Source organism: Mirounga angustirostris, unplaced genomic scaffold (assembly GCF_029215605.1).
Source record: "Mirounga angustirostris isolate CCGP_5_RB_7025 unplaced genomic scaffold, mMirAng1.0.hap1 SCAF_9, whole genome shotgun sequence".
In the NCBI taxonomy this organism is placed as follows: Eukaryota; Metazoa; Chordata; class Mammalia; order Carnivora; family Phocidae; genus Mirounga; species Mirounga angustirostris.
The window spans coordinates 4,981,787-4,999,774 of NW_026991717.1; the positions used below are offsets into that span (position 1 = coordinate 4,981,787).

Consider the following 17,988-nt stretch of genomic DNA (forward strand, 5'->3'; position numbering starts at 1 on the left):
TAACGTTGATCGAGTGGTGGTAATATGACACCATCCAAACAGAGAAGGTTAACGTAATTAGGAACGCCACCTGTGCTGGAAAAATCAACGAAACATTATACTATTACCCTTTTGAACACCCACTATTTGCAAAGCACTCTGCTAGGCCCCTACGTATGATGCATACACTACCTCACTTACTCACAGTATGAAATAGTTGTGAGCGTTCTCTCCATGTTGGAGATAAGAACACCAGGGCACACCGGAAGGGTGTGCAACACTTGATCTCGGGGGTTGTGGGTTCAAGCCCCACACCGGGTGCAGAGATTATGTAAAAATGAAAATCTTTAAAAACATTTTTTTTAAAAAGTAAACCTTAGAGATAAGAATACACCGATGGCCGAAAGAGAAATGTGATTATCCACCGACAGTAAGTGGTAGAGGTTAGCTCAGAAGCCAGGTGTGTCTAATTTCAAATCCCAGGCTCCCAGCTGTGAGCGGAGAATGCCTCCCAGTCAAATATAATTAAAGGATTTCCGGTCTAAACATCGGGGCACAAGAGACAAGTTGCCTCTTTTCCTCCCAAATATAATCAAAGCCAACAAAGTAAACAAGAAAAAGAAATTATAAACTTCATCATGAGTGAAACCGGAGGCATATAAAATCTACAGTCTCAAAAAAAAAAAAAAAAGAAGAAAAGAAAAGAAAAACCGAGCAAGGGTTGCCTCAAGCAGATAGCTGAGCCACTGGGAGGCTGTTTGGGAACAAAGGCTGTGGGGAGAAAAGAAACCGTGAAAACAGCTCGGGCAGGTGAAGAGCGAAGAGTTCCACGGGCCTCAGAGCGTGGCCGCAAAACACAGTTACGGTAGATACAGGACTCATCCTGGTGTGATGAACCCACAAAGTCCGCCTCCAAGGAGAGCTGTGGGATCGTGGAGAGCTGGGTGGGAATCACAAAAAAGACGCTCAAGGTTGACATCCAGCTGGGGCAGGCAGAGGAGAGTGGAACGGCCCAGAGGCAGCACATCTCAGAAAATGCCAGCAAAAACATGCTACTGAAGAAACTTCTTGAAAATTTCTAAGCTTAGGAAGATGGTTTTTTGAACATATGCGGACTTAGGGAATATTGTTCCCACGAGCCCCGCTTGAGAAAACTACTAGAGAACATACTCCGGTCCACCAAAAGATGATTAGGGAAACCACAGCAAAATTCATGCTTAGCATTAAATATATTATTAATTATATAATCGAGACTAGAACCAAAGGGGTTTAGAGTGGCAGAGCAAAATGTCAGCGTTCTGGGCCCTGAGCAGACAGAAATGATACAACTCGTACAAAAAGGGGAAGGAGGAAGAAGGTGACAAGTGGAGTAAGTTCCTTGAGTCTATCACCTATACAAGCCAGGAACCAAAGATTTAATCAAAGCTGAAAAACTAGGTAATAGAAATACAGGATATCTAACTATACAGAGATAATCACCTAGAAATAAGAGGTGGGGCTAATATGAGATGGAAAATGACAGGGAAAAAGAGTAGTGGAAACACTTTATCATAGCTCGTCATAAAAAATTAAGACCCCGAACAGAAGAAATGCTTAATGGTATCATATACAATATAAAATATATATTATACATTACCACATACAAATATCTCTACTTATCAGAAGAACCACACACAAAACCAAAGGAAACAGATCATATAAAGAAAGACTTTAAAATATATTAATTAAACTACATTTGAATTAAGTATAGAATTTAAAGTTACTGAATATGGAATTTTGAATGAATGATACCATTCATTCAAATATGTGAAAAATAAGAGTGTGGTGATGCCCAGAAGCCATCAAATAAAAGTCTGACTGGCCAAGGAATTACAGTAAAAATGCTCCTCCAATTTCTCTGCCACCAGCAAGATACTAACAGACAAAAACCCCTTGGAGCCAACAAACAGAGATTAGTGATACGTTAGAACCTTCTGTTAACTCCTGGTATTCTAGGATTAGGAAGCATTAACATGGGCATGAAATCTATAAATTTACAAAGAAAATGCTGACTTTGCACAATACTCATGAGAACAGAGATTTTTTGCTTTTTTTTTTTTTTAAGATTTTATTTTTAAGTCATCTCAACACCCAACATGGGGCTCACACTCACTGAGATCAAGAGTCACACGCTCTAGGGCGCCTGGGTGGCTCAGTCGGTTAAGCGACTGCCTTCGGCTCAGGTCATGATCCTGCAGTCCCGGGATCGAGTCCCGCATCGGGCTCCCTGCTCGGAAGGGAGTCTGCTTCTCCCTCTGACCCTCTTCCCTCTCATGCTCTCTGTCTCAAATAAATAAATAAAATCTTAAAAAAAAAGAGTCACACGCTCTAGAACTGAGCCGGCCATGCACCCCTAGAGCCTTTGATTAAAGCTATCTTCTCTCCCACATCCCCAAGCCTGATCAGTCCTGAGTCCTATCGAACCTACTTCCTCGGTGTCTCAATACCCATTCCCTTCTCTTTCTCCACTGCCAACTGCCTAAACCACACTGCCAACAATTGTGTCTTGCCTGGACTACTTTAAAGCCTCCCGACCTGTATTCATGACTCTAGTCTTTGCCTCTGAGCAACACTTACCCTCCCTGCAGCCCAAATGGTCTTACCAAAATACAAATCTGATTGTGACACTCCCCTGCTTAAAAACCTCTCCAGGGCTCATCATCATTTACAGGATAAAGCCTAAAAGCCTGAGCCTAAAGGAGCAAAAGGTTTAAGAACACTGCTGGCCAGGGTATGGGGAAACAGGTTGTCGGCACCGCCCTTATGGATGGTGATTTAGCATCATTTAATAAAACTAAAAACACTTACACCCTTTGACCCAGGAATTCCATTATGAGGAATTTGTCCTATAGATAGATTTCCATGTGTAAATGGACTTATAGACAAGGATTGTCACTGCAGCACAGTTTATAACAGCAAAAGACCAGAAATTACCTAAATTCCATCAACAGAACTGATCCAGTGAATTACGGTACATCCAAATTCCAAATAAATAAAATAAATATCCAAAGAGGAACGCAAGGTGTGGGATAGAAAGTACAATATGCAGGGGCGCCTGGGTGGCTCAGTTGTTAAGCGTCTGCCTTCGGCTCAGGTCAGGATCCCAGGGTCCTGGGATCGAGCCCCACATCGGGCTCCCTGCTCAGCGGGAAGCCTGCTTCTCCCTCTCCCACTCCCCCTGCTTGTGTTCCCTCTCTCGCTGTGTCTCTCTCTGTCAAATAAATAAATAAAATCTTTAAAAAAAAAAAAAAAGAAAGTACAATATGCAGCCTTTGTGTGGCAAATATACAGACACACCCTTATTTTTAAATGCGGGGAAAATAGTTCTGGAAGTATGCCCAAAAAACCAGTTCTGGCACCTGACTTCAGGAAGAGAAACTGGGTTGGGGGTGGTGCGGTTGAGGAACACAATATTCTCCATATACCTTTTCTACTTTTTAAATTTTATACCATGTGCACATGACACATACCCAACAATTTTCAATTTAAAGTGAAAATAAATAGATCAAACTCATGAGATCAACGAAGCCCATCCTTCAGCAAAGGTCCCAGATCTCTCTTTCCAGGTTCACCTCTTGGGTTCCTCTGCCCAACACCACTAAGTTACTGTAGTGACCACTGTGCTCTTTTATTACTACTTGGTGTGTTTTCTCTTTGCTGGACAGTCTCAGCCTTCTTGCTCACCTGAAAGACTCCTTCTCATCCTTGAAGACCTCACTTAAGTTTCTTCTCTTCTTGGAAGACTTCTGAGTCTCCTCCTCCACCCTCTCCCCAAAACATTAGTGGCTTCCTACCCTATGCACCCATGGTGAATGTACCTAATTGTATCGGGATACCCTCATTCTGTGTGGTCGTTGTTTGTTTCATGCATGTGGCACCTGCAGATGTGTAAACTCTTCCTCTCCGAAGAGGTGGACCCAGCAGAGACCCAAGGTTAGAGGTGGTGCTGCGTAACTATATGGTGAATGATCAGCTGAATGATCTGTACACTTCTGCAAAGGCTGACCTCTCTAAACACTGTGGTGTGTGTGTGTGTGCGTCTACATCTGGAACTGTGTGGAGATATGAGAAGGACTGCCATGTATTTCTTTAAAATAACCATGCTGTGAGCAGGGGTGAACCCAGCTGGCTCTGTATGAGCTTTTTCACTACAAAGAAAAGCAGTAGGTTTAATTTTCCATCCTGACTTAACACCTCTTCCTCATAAATTCTCAGAGATTAAGGATGCAGTATGATTCACCTCTGCACCCAGAACAGGCCCAAGCACATAGGAGATTCCAGGAATCAACTACTGATTGACAAGTATTATTGCTTCTAACCCTCAAGGTGGGACATAGTCCTGGAGTGCTGGTTTCGGGAAGCAGGGACAAAACCAGGAGCTTAACAGGAATGGCGAGGGCAGTGTCTGGGACCTGGAATCTCCTTCCTCTGAAACTCAGACTCAGGGCTGATACTGAGGCTTTAACATCTTTAAATGTTTGGTAGAATTGCCAGTAAAACTATCTGGCCTGAAAGATTTCCTTTTTGGATGATTTTTAGCTACAAACTTTATTTCTGTAACAATTATATAGGATTATTCAAGTTATCTTATCTCATTATTTGCAAGAGTCTGGTAGTTTGTAGTTTTTAAAGAATTGGTCTATTTCATCTAAGTTGTTGAACTACAGGCACAGTTTTTTATAATGGACCTTTATTATCCTTTTAATACTTGCAGGATCTCTAGTGATATCACCCTTCATTCCTTTTCAAAAAATCTTTTTTCTAAAGATATATTTATTTTAGAGAGATTGAAAGAGAGAGAGGGAGAGAGCACGAGTGGGGGGAGGGGCAGAGGGAGAGAATCTTCAAGCAGATTCCCCACTGAGTGCAGAGCCAGACATGGGGCTTGATCCCATGACCCATGAGATCATGACCTGAGCCGAGACCAAGAATCAGACATCCACTGACTGAGCCACCCAGGTGCCCCTAAAAATCTTTATTGAGGTATAATTGACAAAGACTGTATAATTTAAGGTGTACAACTTGATGTTTTGAGATACCTACATATTGTGAAATGATCACCACGATCAAGCCCTTCTTTCATCCTTAATGCTGGTCATTTGTGTCTTCTCTCATTTTTTTTCTGAGTCTTGCTAGAGGTTCATCAATATTACTGGTTTTCTTCAAATAACCAGATTTCAGTTTAATTTGTTTTCTCCATAGTTTTTCTGTTTTCAATGTCATTGTTTACTGCTCTTTTTTTTTATTATGTTCAGTTAGCCAACATATAGTACATCATTAGTTTTTGATGTAGTGTTCAATGATTTATTAGTTGCATATAACACCCAATGCTCTTTTCTTTATTATTTCCTTCCTTCTCCTTGTTTTGGGTTTATTTAGCTCTTCCTTTTCCAGTGTCTCAATATGGGAGCTTAGATTATTGACTTCAGACCTTTCTTCTTTTCTAATATAAATATTTTAATGCCAAAAATTTCGTCAAAATATTGATTTTCCTCAAAATACTAATTTATGCAAACTTTTGATGTGTTGTATTTTCATTTTCATTCAGTTAAAAATATTTTCCAGTTGCCCTTAAGACTTCCCTCTTTGACTCATGAGAGTGTGTCATAAATTTTTTAAAGTGTTTGGAGACTTCCCTGTTATCTTTATGTCATTGATCTGTTGCTTAAGTCCATTTTGGTCAGAAAACAAATTTTGTATGATTTCAATTATTTTATATTTGTTAAGGTTTGTTTATGACCCAGGATATGATCTATTTTGGTGAATGTTTTATACGCACTTGAAAAGAACAAGTATTCTGTTGTTGTTGTTGTTGTTACATGGAGTATCCTATGCATGTGTTAGACCCAGTCGGTTGATAATGCTGTTCAGGTCTTTTCTATTCTTATTCTTACTCATTTTCAGTCTATTAGCTCAAGACATTACTGACAGAATGTTAAAGTCTCCAACTATAATGGCTTATTTGTCTGTTTCTCCTTCCAGTTCTTCATATATTTTGAAGCTGAACTGTTAGAGGCAAACACATTTTTTTATTATGTTTTAATGAGCAGACCCTTTTCTTATTATTTAATTCACAATTTTGCCCTGGTAATTTTCTTTGAACTGGAGTCTACATTGTCTGAAATTAATATGCTCACTCCAGTTTCCAATTGATTAGTGTTTGCACAGTGTATATTTTCTATCATTTTACTTTTTACCTACCTATAATACTATAGTTGAAGTCAATTTCTTGTAAAAAGCACAGAGTTGCAAATGTTTTTTGATCCATTCTCACAATCTCTGTCTCTTATTTGTGTGTTTAGACCACTTATATTTAATATAATTATATGTTTGCATTTAGGTCAATTATTTTATTATTTGTTTTCTATTTCTTTCCTCTGTTTTTCTGTCCTCTGTTTCCCCTATCCTGTCTTCTTTTAGATTATTTGAACATTTTTAGTATTCCACTTTAATTTTTTTTTTTAAAGATTTTATTTATTTATTTGACAGAGAAAGACACAGCGAGAGAGGGAACACAAACAGGGAGTGGGAGAGGGAGAAGCAGACTCCCCGCCGAGCAGGGAGCCCGATGCGGGACTCGATCCAGGGACTCCAGGATCATGACCTGAGCCGAAGGCAGTCGCTTAACCAACTGAGCCACCCAGGCGCCCCAGTATTCCACTTTAATTTATATATTGTGATTTTTACTATATTTCCTCGTATAGTTGTTGCTCTAAGGGTTACAATATATATACTTAACTTCCCACAGTCTATTTGGAATCAATATTTAACTCTTCAAGTGAAATATAGTCATTTTATCACCATATAGATCCCTTTTTCTCTCCCTTTTATGTTGCATGTTTACCCAGATATTTACCATTTCTGTAGTTCTTCCTTCATTCCTCATGATACAAGTTCCCTTCTGGTATCATTTCCCTTCTACAGATAAAACGTACTTTAGCAATCTTTCAGAACAGGTCTACCAGTGATTTATTCTCTTAGTTTTATTGGGTAATGTCTTTATTTCACCTTCAATACTGAAACACATTTTTGCTGAATGTAGACTTAGCGATTAAAAGATATTTTCTTTTAGCAGGTCTATTATTCCACTTCCTTTTGACCTCCATTGTTTCTAATGTGAAATCTGCAGTCATTTGAATCATTGTTTCCCTATAATGTGTTGTTTTTCACTGACTACTTTCAAGATTTTTGTGTTGTCTTTGGGTCTCAGCAATTTGATTATCGCTTCTTGGCATGGAATTCTGCAGGCATATCTTATTTGGGATTTGCTGAACTTCTTGTCTGTAGGTTTGTGTCTTTTGCCAGTTTGGGAAGTGTTCAGCCATTATTTATTCAGGTATTTTTTTTCTGTACCACACGCTTCTCTCCTTGTGGGTCTCCAATAACACAAACATTAGATGTTTTGATATTATACCACAGGTCCCTGAAGCTCTGTTTATTTCTCTTTCCTATCTTTTTATTTTCCCTCTCTGTTATTCAAGTTGAAGAATTTCTATTGACCTATCTTCAAGTTCACTGACATTTTCCTGCCATCTTCATTCTGCTATTGTGCCCAGCCAGAAAGTGTTATTTCAATTATTGTATTTTTCAGTTCTGAAAATAAAATTTGGTTCTTTATATCTTGTATTTCTTTGCAGAGATTTTCTATGTTTCCATTTATTTCCTGTGTTTACCCTTACATTTTGTCACATTTTTATTTTTTTAAAGATTTTATTTATTTATTTATTTATTTATTTATTTATTTATTTATTTATTTATTTGACAGAGAGAGACACAGCGAGAGAGGGAACACAAGCAGGGGGAGTGGGAGAGAGAGAAGCAGGCTTCCCGCGGAGCAGGGAGTCCAATGTGGGGCTCAATCCCAAGACCCTGGGATCATGACCTGAGCCAAAGGCAGATGCTTAATGAATAAGCCACCCAGGCACCCACATTTTGTCACATTTTTATAGTTGCTGACGTTAATTGAGATAATTCCAACATCTCTGCCATCCTGACAGTGGCATTCTTTAATGGTTTTTCCCCATGCAAATTGAGATTTCCTGATTTTTCATATGCCAAGTTACTTTTATTGTATCCTAGACATCTTGAATATCATGAGACCCTGGTTCTTATATAAATCCAAGGGTGATGTTAATGTTTGTGTCTTAGCAGACAATCTACTTGGTTGTGTTCAGGCTGCAAGTTCCATTCAGCCTGTTGAGATTGTAGTTTCAATGTGAGTTCCATTTTTCAAAGCCTTTGCAGGCTATTCAGATCTATCCAATGTGTATGCCACCCAGAGACCAGTCTGGGACCTGGATGATGGTCTTTTAGTTCCATTTTCAAAGTTTTTGATACACTGTGCAGAACCAGATCCATGAATGCATAAATAGCTTGGGAACAAGGAATTTATAAACAGCTTATGAAGTCACTTTCTCAAATGTTCCTTCTCCAAGATCTCCCCTGTACTTTGTGGGTCCACAGGGTCCCTTTTTTCACTCCTCTGGACAGATAGCTGGGGCTTCATTTACTCATCATATACTTTCACACATGAACCTGTGTCCTAGGCCAAGAAAGAGACCCAAAAGGAAAAAAAAAAAAAAAAAAAAGCAACAGGGATTCATCCTACCCTCTTGGGGACAACAGCTTCTCTGAATGGAGGGAAAGATGCCCCTCCCTCGAAGTTTGACACATGTGGTCTCTTCTGCCATTACTGTCACTACCAGGAGATTCCTTTCCTATTCCTCAAACCTGATGTACAGTAGAGGGCATCTCCTAAAGTAAAGCTGACGCTTACTTCTGAGTTTCTGATTGCATTAAGACCAGGCCAGAGAATACTAGATTTAAAAAACAAACAAACAGGTAAACACTGCTAGTTCTAGGGTACTTTGAAATCTGGTCTTCTTCCCAATCTGCCTACTATTGCTTACCAAAGTCACCAAATAGCTGCACCATGCATTTTGCCCAAGTTTTTAGCTGCATTCAATGGGAGATATAGGGTGAGTGTGTTTGCCCCATCTCAACCAGAACTGGAAATGTTATAACCTTAACAACTAGCTTCATACTGGTTATTGTATTTTTCACTTCTGGATTTCCAGTTGGTTGATTTTTTAAGTCTATCCCACTTTTTACAGCTTCTAGTTCTCTGAAATTTTCAATCTTGTCTTTTTACCTTCTTTGAATATAGGAAATAGAGTTTTAGTTTTATAGTTCATGTCTGATAATTCCAAAAGTTGGAACCCCCTGTGGACACATTTATATTGTCTGCTATTTTTGCTACTTCTTTTTCATGTTTTCTTCTCTTGGAGTGCTGCTTATCTTCACTTGGATGCCAAATATTATATTTGAAACACTTTTTAAAAATAATTTGAGACTTAAAGTGATGCTAACATCCTCCAGATGATTTTTACTTCTTCTAGGTGCTCGGGGCACCAGGTATCTTGAATCACCTTAACCTAACTTCAGGGACTGAGATATTTCTTGTCACCTGGGCAACTCAGAGATAACACAGAGATTACCCCTGTGTGGGTAATTTACTTCTGGCTCACTACTTCTTCAGGGTCCCAACCCAAAGACCAGGGGGTTTACCAGGGCTACTACTCTTGAGACATAGACTCCAATCTTTGTCTCCCTAGTCCCATGAGCCTGTCTTAAACACTGCTGAGCTCTCATTCTCCTCTTCTTGAGTAGCAAATAGCCACAAGATAAAAGCTCTGCCAAACACTGGATTCACCATTCTGGCTTTCCATCTCCTCCCATATCCTTGGCTGATAACTCTTCACTTTGTCCTTACTAGTTGTCCTTGATAGGGAGTTGGTCTGAACTATCTAACCTAGCATTACTGGAAGCTGATATTCAATAAATGTTAGTTCCTCCCCTTTATGTCTCACCCCAAGCCTGGATGATGTTACAGTTAAGGCTAAAAAAAAAACCAAAGCAGAATACAAGACACAGAAGAGAAGAAAAAGTACTGAGAAGCTTTAAATGCTTCTGGGCATCAAGACTAGGACAGGCAGGTTTGCATTCCTCAGTAGCCCACCACCTTACCTTTGCTTCATGCTCTGTGTCCTTCCCAGAATGTCTTCCTTCCTCTCTCCCACCTATCTAAGCTCTTTCAACCTGGGATATTATGGGCATTCTTCTATACTAAAAAAATAACAACAATTTCTATTTGATGTTTTTCCACTATGGTATTTCCAATAATGAGTCCTATACATGTTGCCAGCCAGTCTGGCCACTTCCCAGATGCCTTCCCTAGAAACTGCAGACCACCCCACTCTCCTTCCCTGGAAAGCTACTGCAATAACCATTCACCACATCCTCTTTGTACTTAGGGTTTGGTATAAAGTCTAATCCCCTAGATTCATTAGATAATTCCTTAAGGATCATGTCTCTCCTCAAGCCCCCCTTCCTTCAACAGCTCTCTGAAAATACTTGTATTCACGTATTCTCTGAAAACCAAAGATCTCTTATTATGGGAGTGGGGTTTCCAAACCTTGGGATGATTATCCTCAAGACTCACAGGGTTTCCTGGAAAGCCCTCTCAGGTCCCCTCCCTCTTGGAGAACTCTGTACTATTGCTCAATAAACTTTGCTTTGCTGCCCATCAAAAAAAAAAACTAAAAAAGGGGGGCGGCACCTGGGTGGCTCAGTCAGTTAAGCATCTGCTTTCAGCTCAGGTTGTGATCCCGGAGTCCTAGGATTGAGCCCCATGTAGGGCTCCCTGCTCAGCGGGGAGGCTGCTTCTCCCTCTGCCTCTGCCACTCGCCCTGCTTGTGCTCTCTCTCTCAAATAAATAAAATCTTAAAAAAAAAAAAAAAGACTTCCAGGGTTTCCCAAGAAGAGATACTCTGAGGTCTCATGGCATTCAGCAGAGATCTGCCATATGTACGCTGTCCCCTCCAAGAATGTGGGCAGATGGGGCACTCCACCATGTCCCCACATTCCTGTACTCTTAGATCTCTGTGGCTCCAGAGATCTAAGCCAGTCTCAGAGATCTCGGCTAGGGCACTAAAAAGCAGTCTTTGAGGGCACTGAAGGCCAGTTCCCATTCACTAAGTACCTTCAGGGAATATTGCTTCTGCTCAGGGAAAGAGCTGTCTGCACAGCATTGCTGGGCTCAAGGTGGGGGCTAAGGGGGTGGTGGTGTCTGGATGTTCTTCACAACCCAAGAGGCCTCAATCCCAACATCTGCTCCTCATCCATATCCAATATGGAAGCCTAATTTGAACTGCTGGAGATATCCCCTATATCCAGGAAAAGAAATCGAGACAGAGGAGGGGAGCGGTGGCATCACATCCCAGAGGCAGAGATCCTTCCAGTACCTGACCCTAACAAGACACATGCTGGCCCATATGAAGAAAACAACGTAACTTAAAAAGAGATATGAAAGAAGGCTTGAATAATGGAAATGAATACCATGCTGTCAGGTGAGAAAGCTAAAGATATGGGTTTTTCCAAATTAATTCCTATACTTACTATAATCCCAATCACAACACCAATGATACAGAGACAGAAAGCACATTAGTGGTTGCCTGGGTCTAGGGGGTGGGAACAAGGATGAACTGCAAAAAAGGAACAGGGATCTTTTTAGGGTGATGGAAATGTTTGAAAACTAGATTTCGGTAGCATCTTCATAACTCTAAACTGCGTACATTAAATTGCACATTTGAAATAAGTGAATGTCATGGTATATATATTATACCTCAATCAAGTTGTTTTAAAATATATATCTAGCAAGTTTTACTAAAAGATCATTCCAAATACAAAGCGGACTTGAGTTTTCCATGAAAAGATTTAACAGGCTTTTGATCTTGTTAAAAATAGCTTACCACTTTTTTTTAAATGTGATTTTTTTTAAGTGGTAAATATACAGGTACAAGGTTAAAAACAACAACAACAACAACAACAAAACTGAACAAACAAAAAAACACAGTGACATCTGGAAATTTAAAGAGTTTCAAACGATGATTCTAAAGTTTCCCTAGAGGAATAAACAAGAAAGAATAGCTAAGAAAATTTTTAAAAGAAGTCTAAGAGGGTTGTTCTGCTGGAAATTAAAGCCACAATCATTAAAACAGTTCAGTCCTGTTGTAAGGATCAATAAACAAATTAATGGATTATGATAGGTATATATAGGAACTAAAATAGGCTTTAGTATGTATAAAAATTAGTATATAAAGAAAGGACCACAAACTAACATCTAAGAGTTAAATATTCCACAAATGATATTGGGGGAAATTACCTATTTAATTAACCAAAAATTGAGCAGGAAACTAATTCTATACTATATACTCAAATCAATTTCAGGTTAATTTAAAAGTCAAATGGAGAAATTCAAACAACAAAAATTACTTTTAAAATGTAGATTAATACTTAACTAACCTTAGAATAGGGAAGGAATGCATAAACTATGGAAGGAATGGTTAAACTATATGTGGCACCTTATACAACCATTAAAGTTTTCCAGATAATTTTTAGGAACCATGAGAAAATGCTCATGAAATAATGAGAAGAGCAAAAAGCAGGATATAAGATTGAATCAGAAGAAGAACACACACTAAATTTTAAAAATAAGAAAACTGCATATACAGAAAGATTGGTAGATACATCACGATGCTTCTCGATGGCAGAATTACAGGTAAGCTGTTACTTTCCCCATTGCATTTTTAGGGGTTTCCCCTCATATTTTTCACCAGGAGCATGGGTTTCTTTCATAATCAGAAAAATAAAGATATTTTTTAAAGACATGGTTAAATGAAAATACGAAAAAAACAATCAAATTCAGCCATTAAAAAGCAGCAGCTTCAACGTACGTATACACAGATGTTAAATGCGTTTTTCACGTGGGTGATCTATGCCACAATTTTCTAAGTAGAGAAAAGCAAAAGCCACACAGCGTCTTGCAGGGACAGTGGAGAGGCAAGGAGCGCCCTGGCAGGAGCGTGTCCCCACCACTGTGGGCAGGGAGGCCGCCTATCGTCAGACTTGGCTGCCGGCCTGGTCGCTTCCCGAATGAACTCCCTGTGGGCTGCGTCAGGCACACAGAGCGGCCCCATCTAGGCCACTAGGAACTCATCACACCAGCTGCCAACAGCCCCAGAGACCAAGCGTGAGGGCTGAGTCACCAACAGACTCGAGAGTCTGGTTTGAGGTTCGCCCCACTCCCAAACCCTCTGAACTACTGTCCCCACAGACTAACTCAGCACCACCCTTGAGACTGGTCTCTCCCTCCTTCCCCGCCTGTCGTCTGTGAAGCGCCCCTTCCCATTGCCCCCTGCCCCACGAGGTCCAGAGGCAGGCAGCTTGTCCCTTCTGCCATCTGCCCCCACTCTTGAAATACTTTTCCTTTCTGCCACTTGTAGGAAATACTGCCTTTTTTCTGCCCACCGTAAAACCATCTCCGGAAAACTCCATCTGCCCTCGGGGCGCCTGGGTGGCTCAGTCGGTTGAGCGTCCGACTCTAGATTTCGGCTCAGGTCATGATCTCAGGGTCCTGGGATCCGGCCCCACTTTGTTGAGCCTTGCATCGTGGGGCTCCCTGCTCGGCGGGGAGTCTGCTTCTCCCTCTCCCTCTGCCCCTCCCCCTGCTCATGTGTGCACGCTCTCTCTCTCTCGCTCAAATAAATTTTAAAAAATAGAAATAAAAATAAAATACCGCCTGCCCTCTGCCCCCTGAGACATGCAGCGCTGACCAAAGGGGACAAAGTGTTTCCCTCTGTCACTCCTCTCAATGCCGTTCCTCCGTCCCCGCTCCCCAAACTCCTCAATGCTGTCGCCCACCTCTTCTTTGAAACGTGGATATCCCCATCCCTACCTCCGCACAAAGCATCACCTTCCCTCCGTTGGCCACGTGGCCCCCGGGAAATGATGACCCTCCTGTTCCCAAGGAAAAGAATTGGCCTCTATCCCCCACTGGAGTCATTATTACTGTATTATTTCTCCTGCCATTTCGTTAGTTCTTAACATGCACCAGGCCCTCCGCTGAGCAGGCAGATTTTCCCAACAGCCAACAAATTAGGTAACATTTTTATTCTGATTTTACAGCTTGCCCCAATCACCAGATGCTAAGCATAGTCAGATTTGCCCATAGGTACACCTGACTCCAAAATCTTAGATAAAAACCCAGATTAAACCAGAATTTCCTGGACAGTTGATATTGTTAAAAATCTGAGAAGCATCCAGGTCGAGACCCACCACACACAACAGCTCACCCCAGCTCCTCAGTCTCCCCATGAGACACTGTTGCCTCAGTATACCCCCAAGAAAACCCTCCCCTGGCTCTTTCCTCCCCAAAGAACATCGTCTCCCTCCACCTCCCTCCCTCCGCCTCGGCCGTGAGCTCCCAGGCTGTCACAGGGTAGGGTCACAGGCAGGCTGTGTTGCCCTCATGCCCGGCGTCTGGAGATTGGCTGGGGCTAAGGCCAGGCCTGTGGTCCCCTGCTCCTGGCTGGCACTCCATCACCACCTCACCCCCTTCTATAAATAGCCCACCGCTCACTGGCTGCCGAGCTCTTAGAGCAAGAGTTTCCATGAGGTCAGCTTCCCAGAGCAGCCTCCAGGCACCCGACACCCACGCTTACCTCTCCCGAAGTCCTGTGGCCTGCTCGCCCCTGCAGGGGGCTGTCCCGGGCGCCGTGTCTCCGCCGGGCAGGGGGTGTGGGCACTTGGGCAGAGGCCTGAGGTGGGGCCTTCCCTGAGCTCTGGGCCCCTGGTTCTGGAGCTTGGCTCAGGGAAGAATCAGGCTTGCTGTCGGCGGTGGGCTCCCCTTTGGGCTTCGGAGGGGCAAATCTCTTCCTGTTGAAAGGCCTAGTTGGCTGGGGGGCTGAGGACGTGGGCTGGCCAGGGGCAACAGGCCCCCTTTCACTTCCAGCCTCACTGGGTACCTTCCCCAAGGGCATCTCTCCAGGTGCCCTGCCACTTGGGGTCTGGGGCCCCTCCTCCCCATTCGGCCTGCCCGCCCGGGTGCTTTCCAGGGAGTACACTTGCTGGTCGGGGCCTGGGACGGGGCCTGGGATGGGGCCTGGCGCCGGGGCATTCTGGGCCTGCTCTCGAGTGCCCGCAGCTCGAGCTGACTTCCTGAGGCTATCCACTCCAGGAGCCCCAGGCCCCCATGCAGCCCTGCCTCTGGGCCGGGTCTGGACCTGCTCCATGTCCGTGGGCCCCTGTGTCCCAGGCTTGTCGGAACTAGGGGCACGGCTTTCGGAAGATTGTTGGCTTCGAGCTGCCTTCTCTAACTCTGGCTTCCGTAGACCTTGCTTAGGTTCCTCACCTTTCTTTTTCTTCTTGGCCCCAGACTCCTTTTGGGGGGCTCGCTGAGGCCCCAGCTCCATGGCCTCACAGATGTACGTCAACAGGCCGTGCTCCCCATCCTCCCCGTTCTCGGGGGCAGCCTCCCCGTTGGTGGTCACCTCTCCGGGAGCAAAACTGTTGATGAGGCCCAAAGCTGGATGCTGACCAGGCTCAGCCTCTTCCTTCTGCCAAGCCGCTGGGGTCCCGTCCTCAGCCTCCCTGGTGGGGGCCGAGGGCACTGACGCCTCATCCCCGCTCAGCCGCCGTTTCCGCTGGAAGCGGTCGGGGCTGAGCTTGCGCAGAGTGTCGGCGTCCCCCACCACCTCCTTCCTGGGCTTCCAGTTCTGCTCGATCTCTCGCATCTTTGCCGCAGCCTTGCGCTTCAGTTTGGTGAACCAGCGCTGGTGGATCTTGTATTCAGTCATAGTGCCAACCTCCAAGACCCCTGAGCAGGACACGATGCCCTTGGTGTTCCGGGCAGAGGCCTGGTAGATGGCCGCATCCTCCTCTTGACACCTAAATGTAGGAGCACAAGACGCTGACTCTCCCCTCCTGCCAGGTGAGAGGCCCTCTACCCCACAACCAGCATCTCCTGGAACCGAGCGTGCTGCCCCACCCCCTACGGGTCCCCCCGAGCCTGAGTGCCACACCCCACCTCCGACACCACTGCATCCAACACTCCCCGTTACAGTTGGGGAAACTGAGGCTGGCAACAGGGAGGGAGCTGGCCCAGGGCACGCTGTTCCAGGAGGGATTAGACGTGAGGTCCAGGAGAGCGCCCTTCAGAAGCAGGTGACTCATACAGCCCCTTGTGAAGTAAGGATGACACAGGAGCTTTTTTCAGTAGCTGACCTCATGGAAAATGTTTCCACGAGTTGGGACCTCCTCTGGTTACGCTTCACTCTCTGGCTGTCAGAAATCCTCCCACCCTGGCCTTAGGAGATCCCAGACCCTGGCAGGCAGGCAGCTCACCAGCAGGTTCAACTCAGCGGCAGAAACCTGCCCTCCACCCTAGGATCCCTCCTGGACACGAGTGTCCAGCTGAGCCCATCTCTGCTGGGGCCACAGGACACCCAGGAGTGCAGAGAAAGCAGGACGGGCCGCTTTCCCTCACCTGTAGAGATGTAGTGCGTGACAGTTGCCCTGGTGAGTGATCTCATACTTCGGCAAACCACAGTAGCGGTCCAGCTCTATGTCATCCTTGTACCAGGTCACCTCTGGCTCTGGGTATCCTAAGAAGGAAGTGGGGGACTGGGTTTCAGGAAGAGCAGTTCCAAAATAGGAGAAGGAGAGAATAGGATGCCATAGCTTCCCCAGACCACCGTCCCCCCTCGCTGGAAGAAAAGGGCTATCATTTGGCTCTGTTTATTTTTAGAAGCTAGCCCATGTCAAGGCAGAAAACTGTTCTGTTTCAGCAGCTGGGAGGCATATATGGAGGAGAAACTTCCTAGCGGGGAAGCAAGAAGTTTCCAGAAAGCCTTGGCTGGTAGTAACAAGCCTCCTTCTTTTGGTGTCCTGATCTACATTCTCAACTGCAGTAATAGCTCTATCCTCAGAGGTCTCCCCCCAGTACCCCAACACCAAGAGCCTTCTTTTATCCCAGGTTGCTGAGATGCTGGCATTATTTGCTGACACAGCTAAAACATCCATCCATCCATTATCCATCCATCCATCTATCCATCTATCCATCCATCCATCCATCCATCCATCCATCCATCCATCCATCATCCTGCCATCTACAATTCCCTACCCAATCATTCACTGCTGTGGGACTTCCAGCCCTGCCCACAAGGAGAGCTTCCAACTGTTAGAGTCACGTGTCCCTGCCTCCGTCCTCACCTGGCTGATGGGTCTGGTAATGGACACCCAATCAGCTAATCGAGTCCAGTTATTTGACCTAGGTTTCAGGAATCAGGACCTAGAGACAATCTACCCTTGGGCCTGGCGCTATGATTTCAAAGGGGTGCAGCCCTGTTCTCCACGTGGACCGGCCTGCAGTGAGATGCAAAAATGAAGCTGATATTCAGGACAGAATAGGAGATAGGAGACAGATAGACAGTCCCAACATCCTTCCAAAGACTGGCTCCATTCCTTGCCTGGGCATCGAGGAACTCCTACTTATCAGTCCCACCAGCCTTACCAGTGAACCCTGCTTCATTCCTTAAGCCGACTCCAAATGACTGACACTGTTGATCCAAATTCAAAGACCCCTAGCTCACATTCCCTCCAACATACATATTAAGTGTGCTGAGTGCCGCGAGGGGCTTACACAGCTGTGGAAGCCTGGCCGGCAGGCTCTCTGGTCTCAGGGAACCCACCGTACAGTGGAAAAGGTAAGTCAGGGGACACCTGCCCCACCCTCCCTGCTGTCTTTGGATCTGCGGCCCACACGTCTCTCCAAAGCTGTCCTCCCTGGACCCCATCTCTTCTTGCCTCATCAAGGATGTCTTTCCAACAGTTTTTCCTGCTCTTGCCCCCATCAGCAAACTGTTCCCCTCTGTGATATCATCCCCCTTGGCACACAAGCCTGATGTATGAGTTTTACAAGACAGTTCTCTGCAGCTGCTGTCTGCGCTGTCTTCCTCCCCTCCCCTCCCATCAGGCTTTTGTGCTCACACAACACCGGAACTGTGCCCGTGGAGGTCACTCATGACTCGCACGTCGCCAAATCTACTGGCAATTCTTACGCCTCATCTACTC

The 17,988-nt window shown here is 44.3% G+C and overlaps 1 protein-coding gene across 2 annotated transcripts in view; it reads right to left on the reverse strand.

Annotated features, from left to right (window-relative positions):
• The window catches only part of ALPK3 (alpha kinase 3), a 54,128-nt gene that overhangs the window by 17,906 nt on the left and 18,234 nt on the right, over positions 1–17,988 (reverse strand). For both annotated transcript variants that reach the window (XM_045899332.3, XM_045899333.3), the window contains 2 exons: positions 16,403–16,520; positions 14,580–15,804 (listed from right to left, as the gene is read on the reverse strand). In XM_045899332.3, the coding sequence (XP_045755288.1) occupies positions 14,580–15,804; positions 16,403–16,520 (1,343 nt within the window). The remainder of the gene's footprint in view (positions 1–14,579; positions 15,805–16,402; positions 16,521–17,988) is intronic.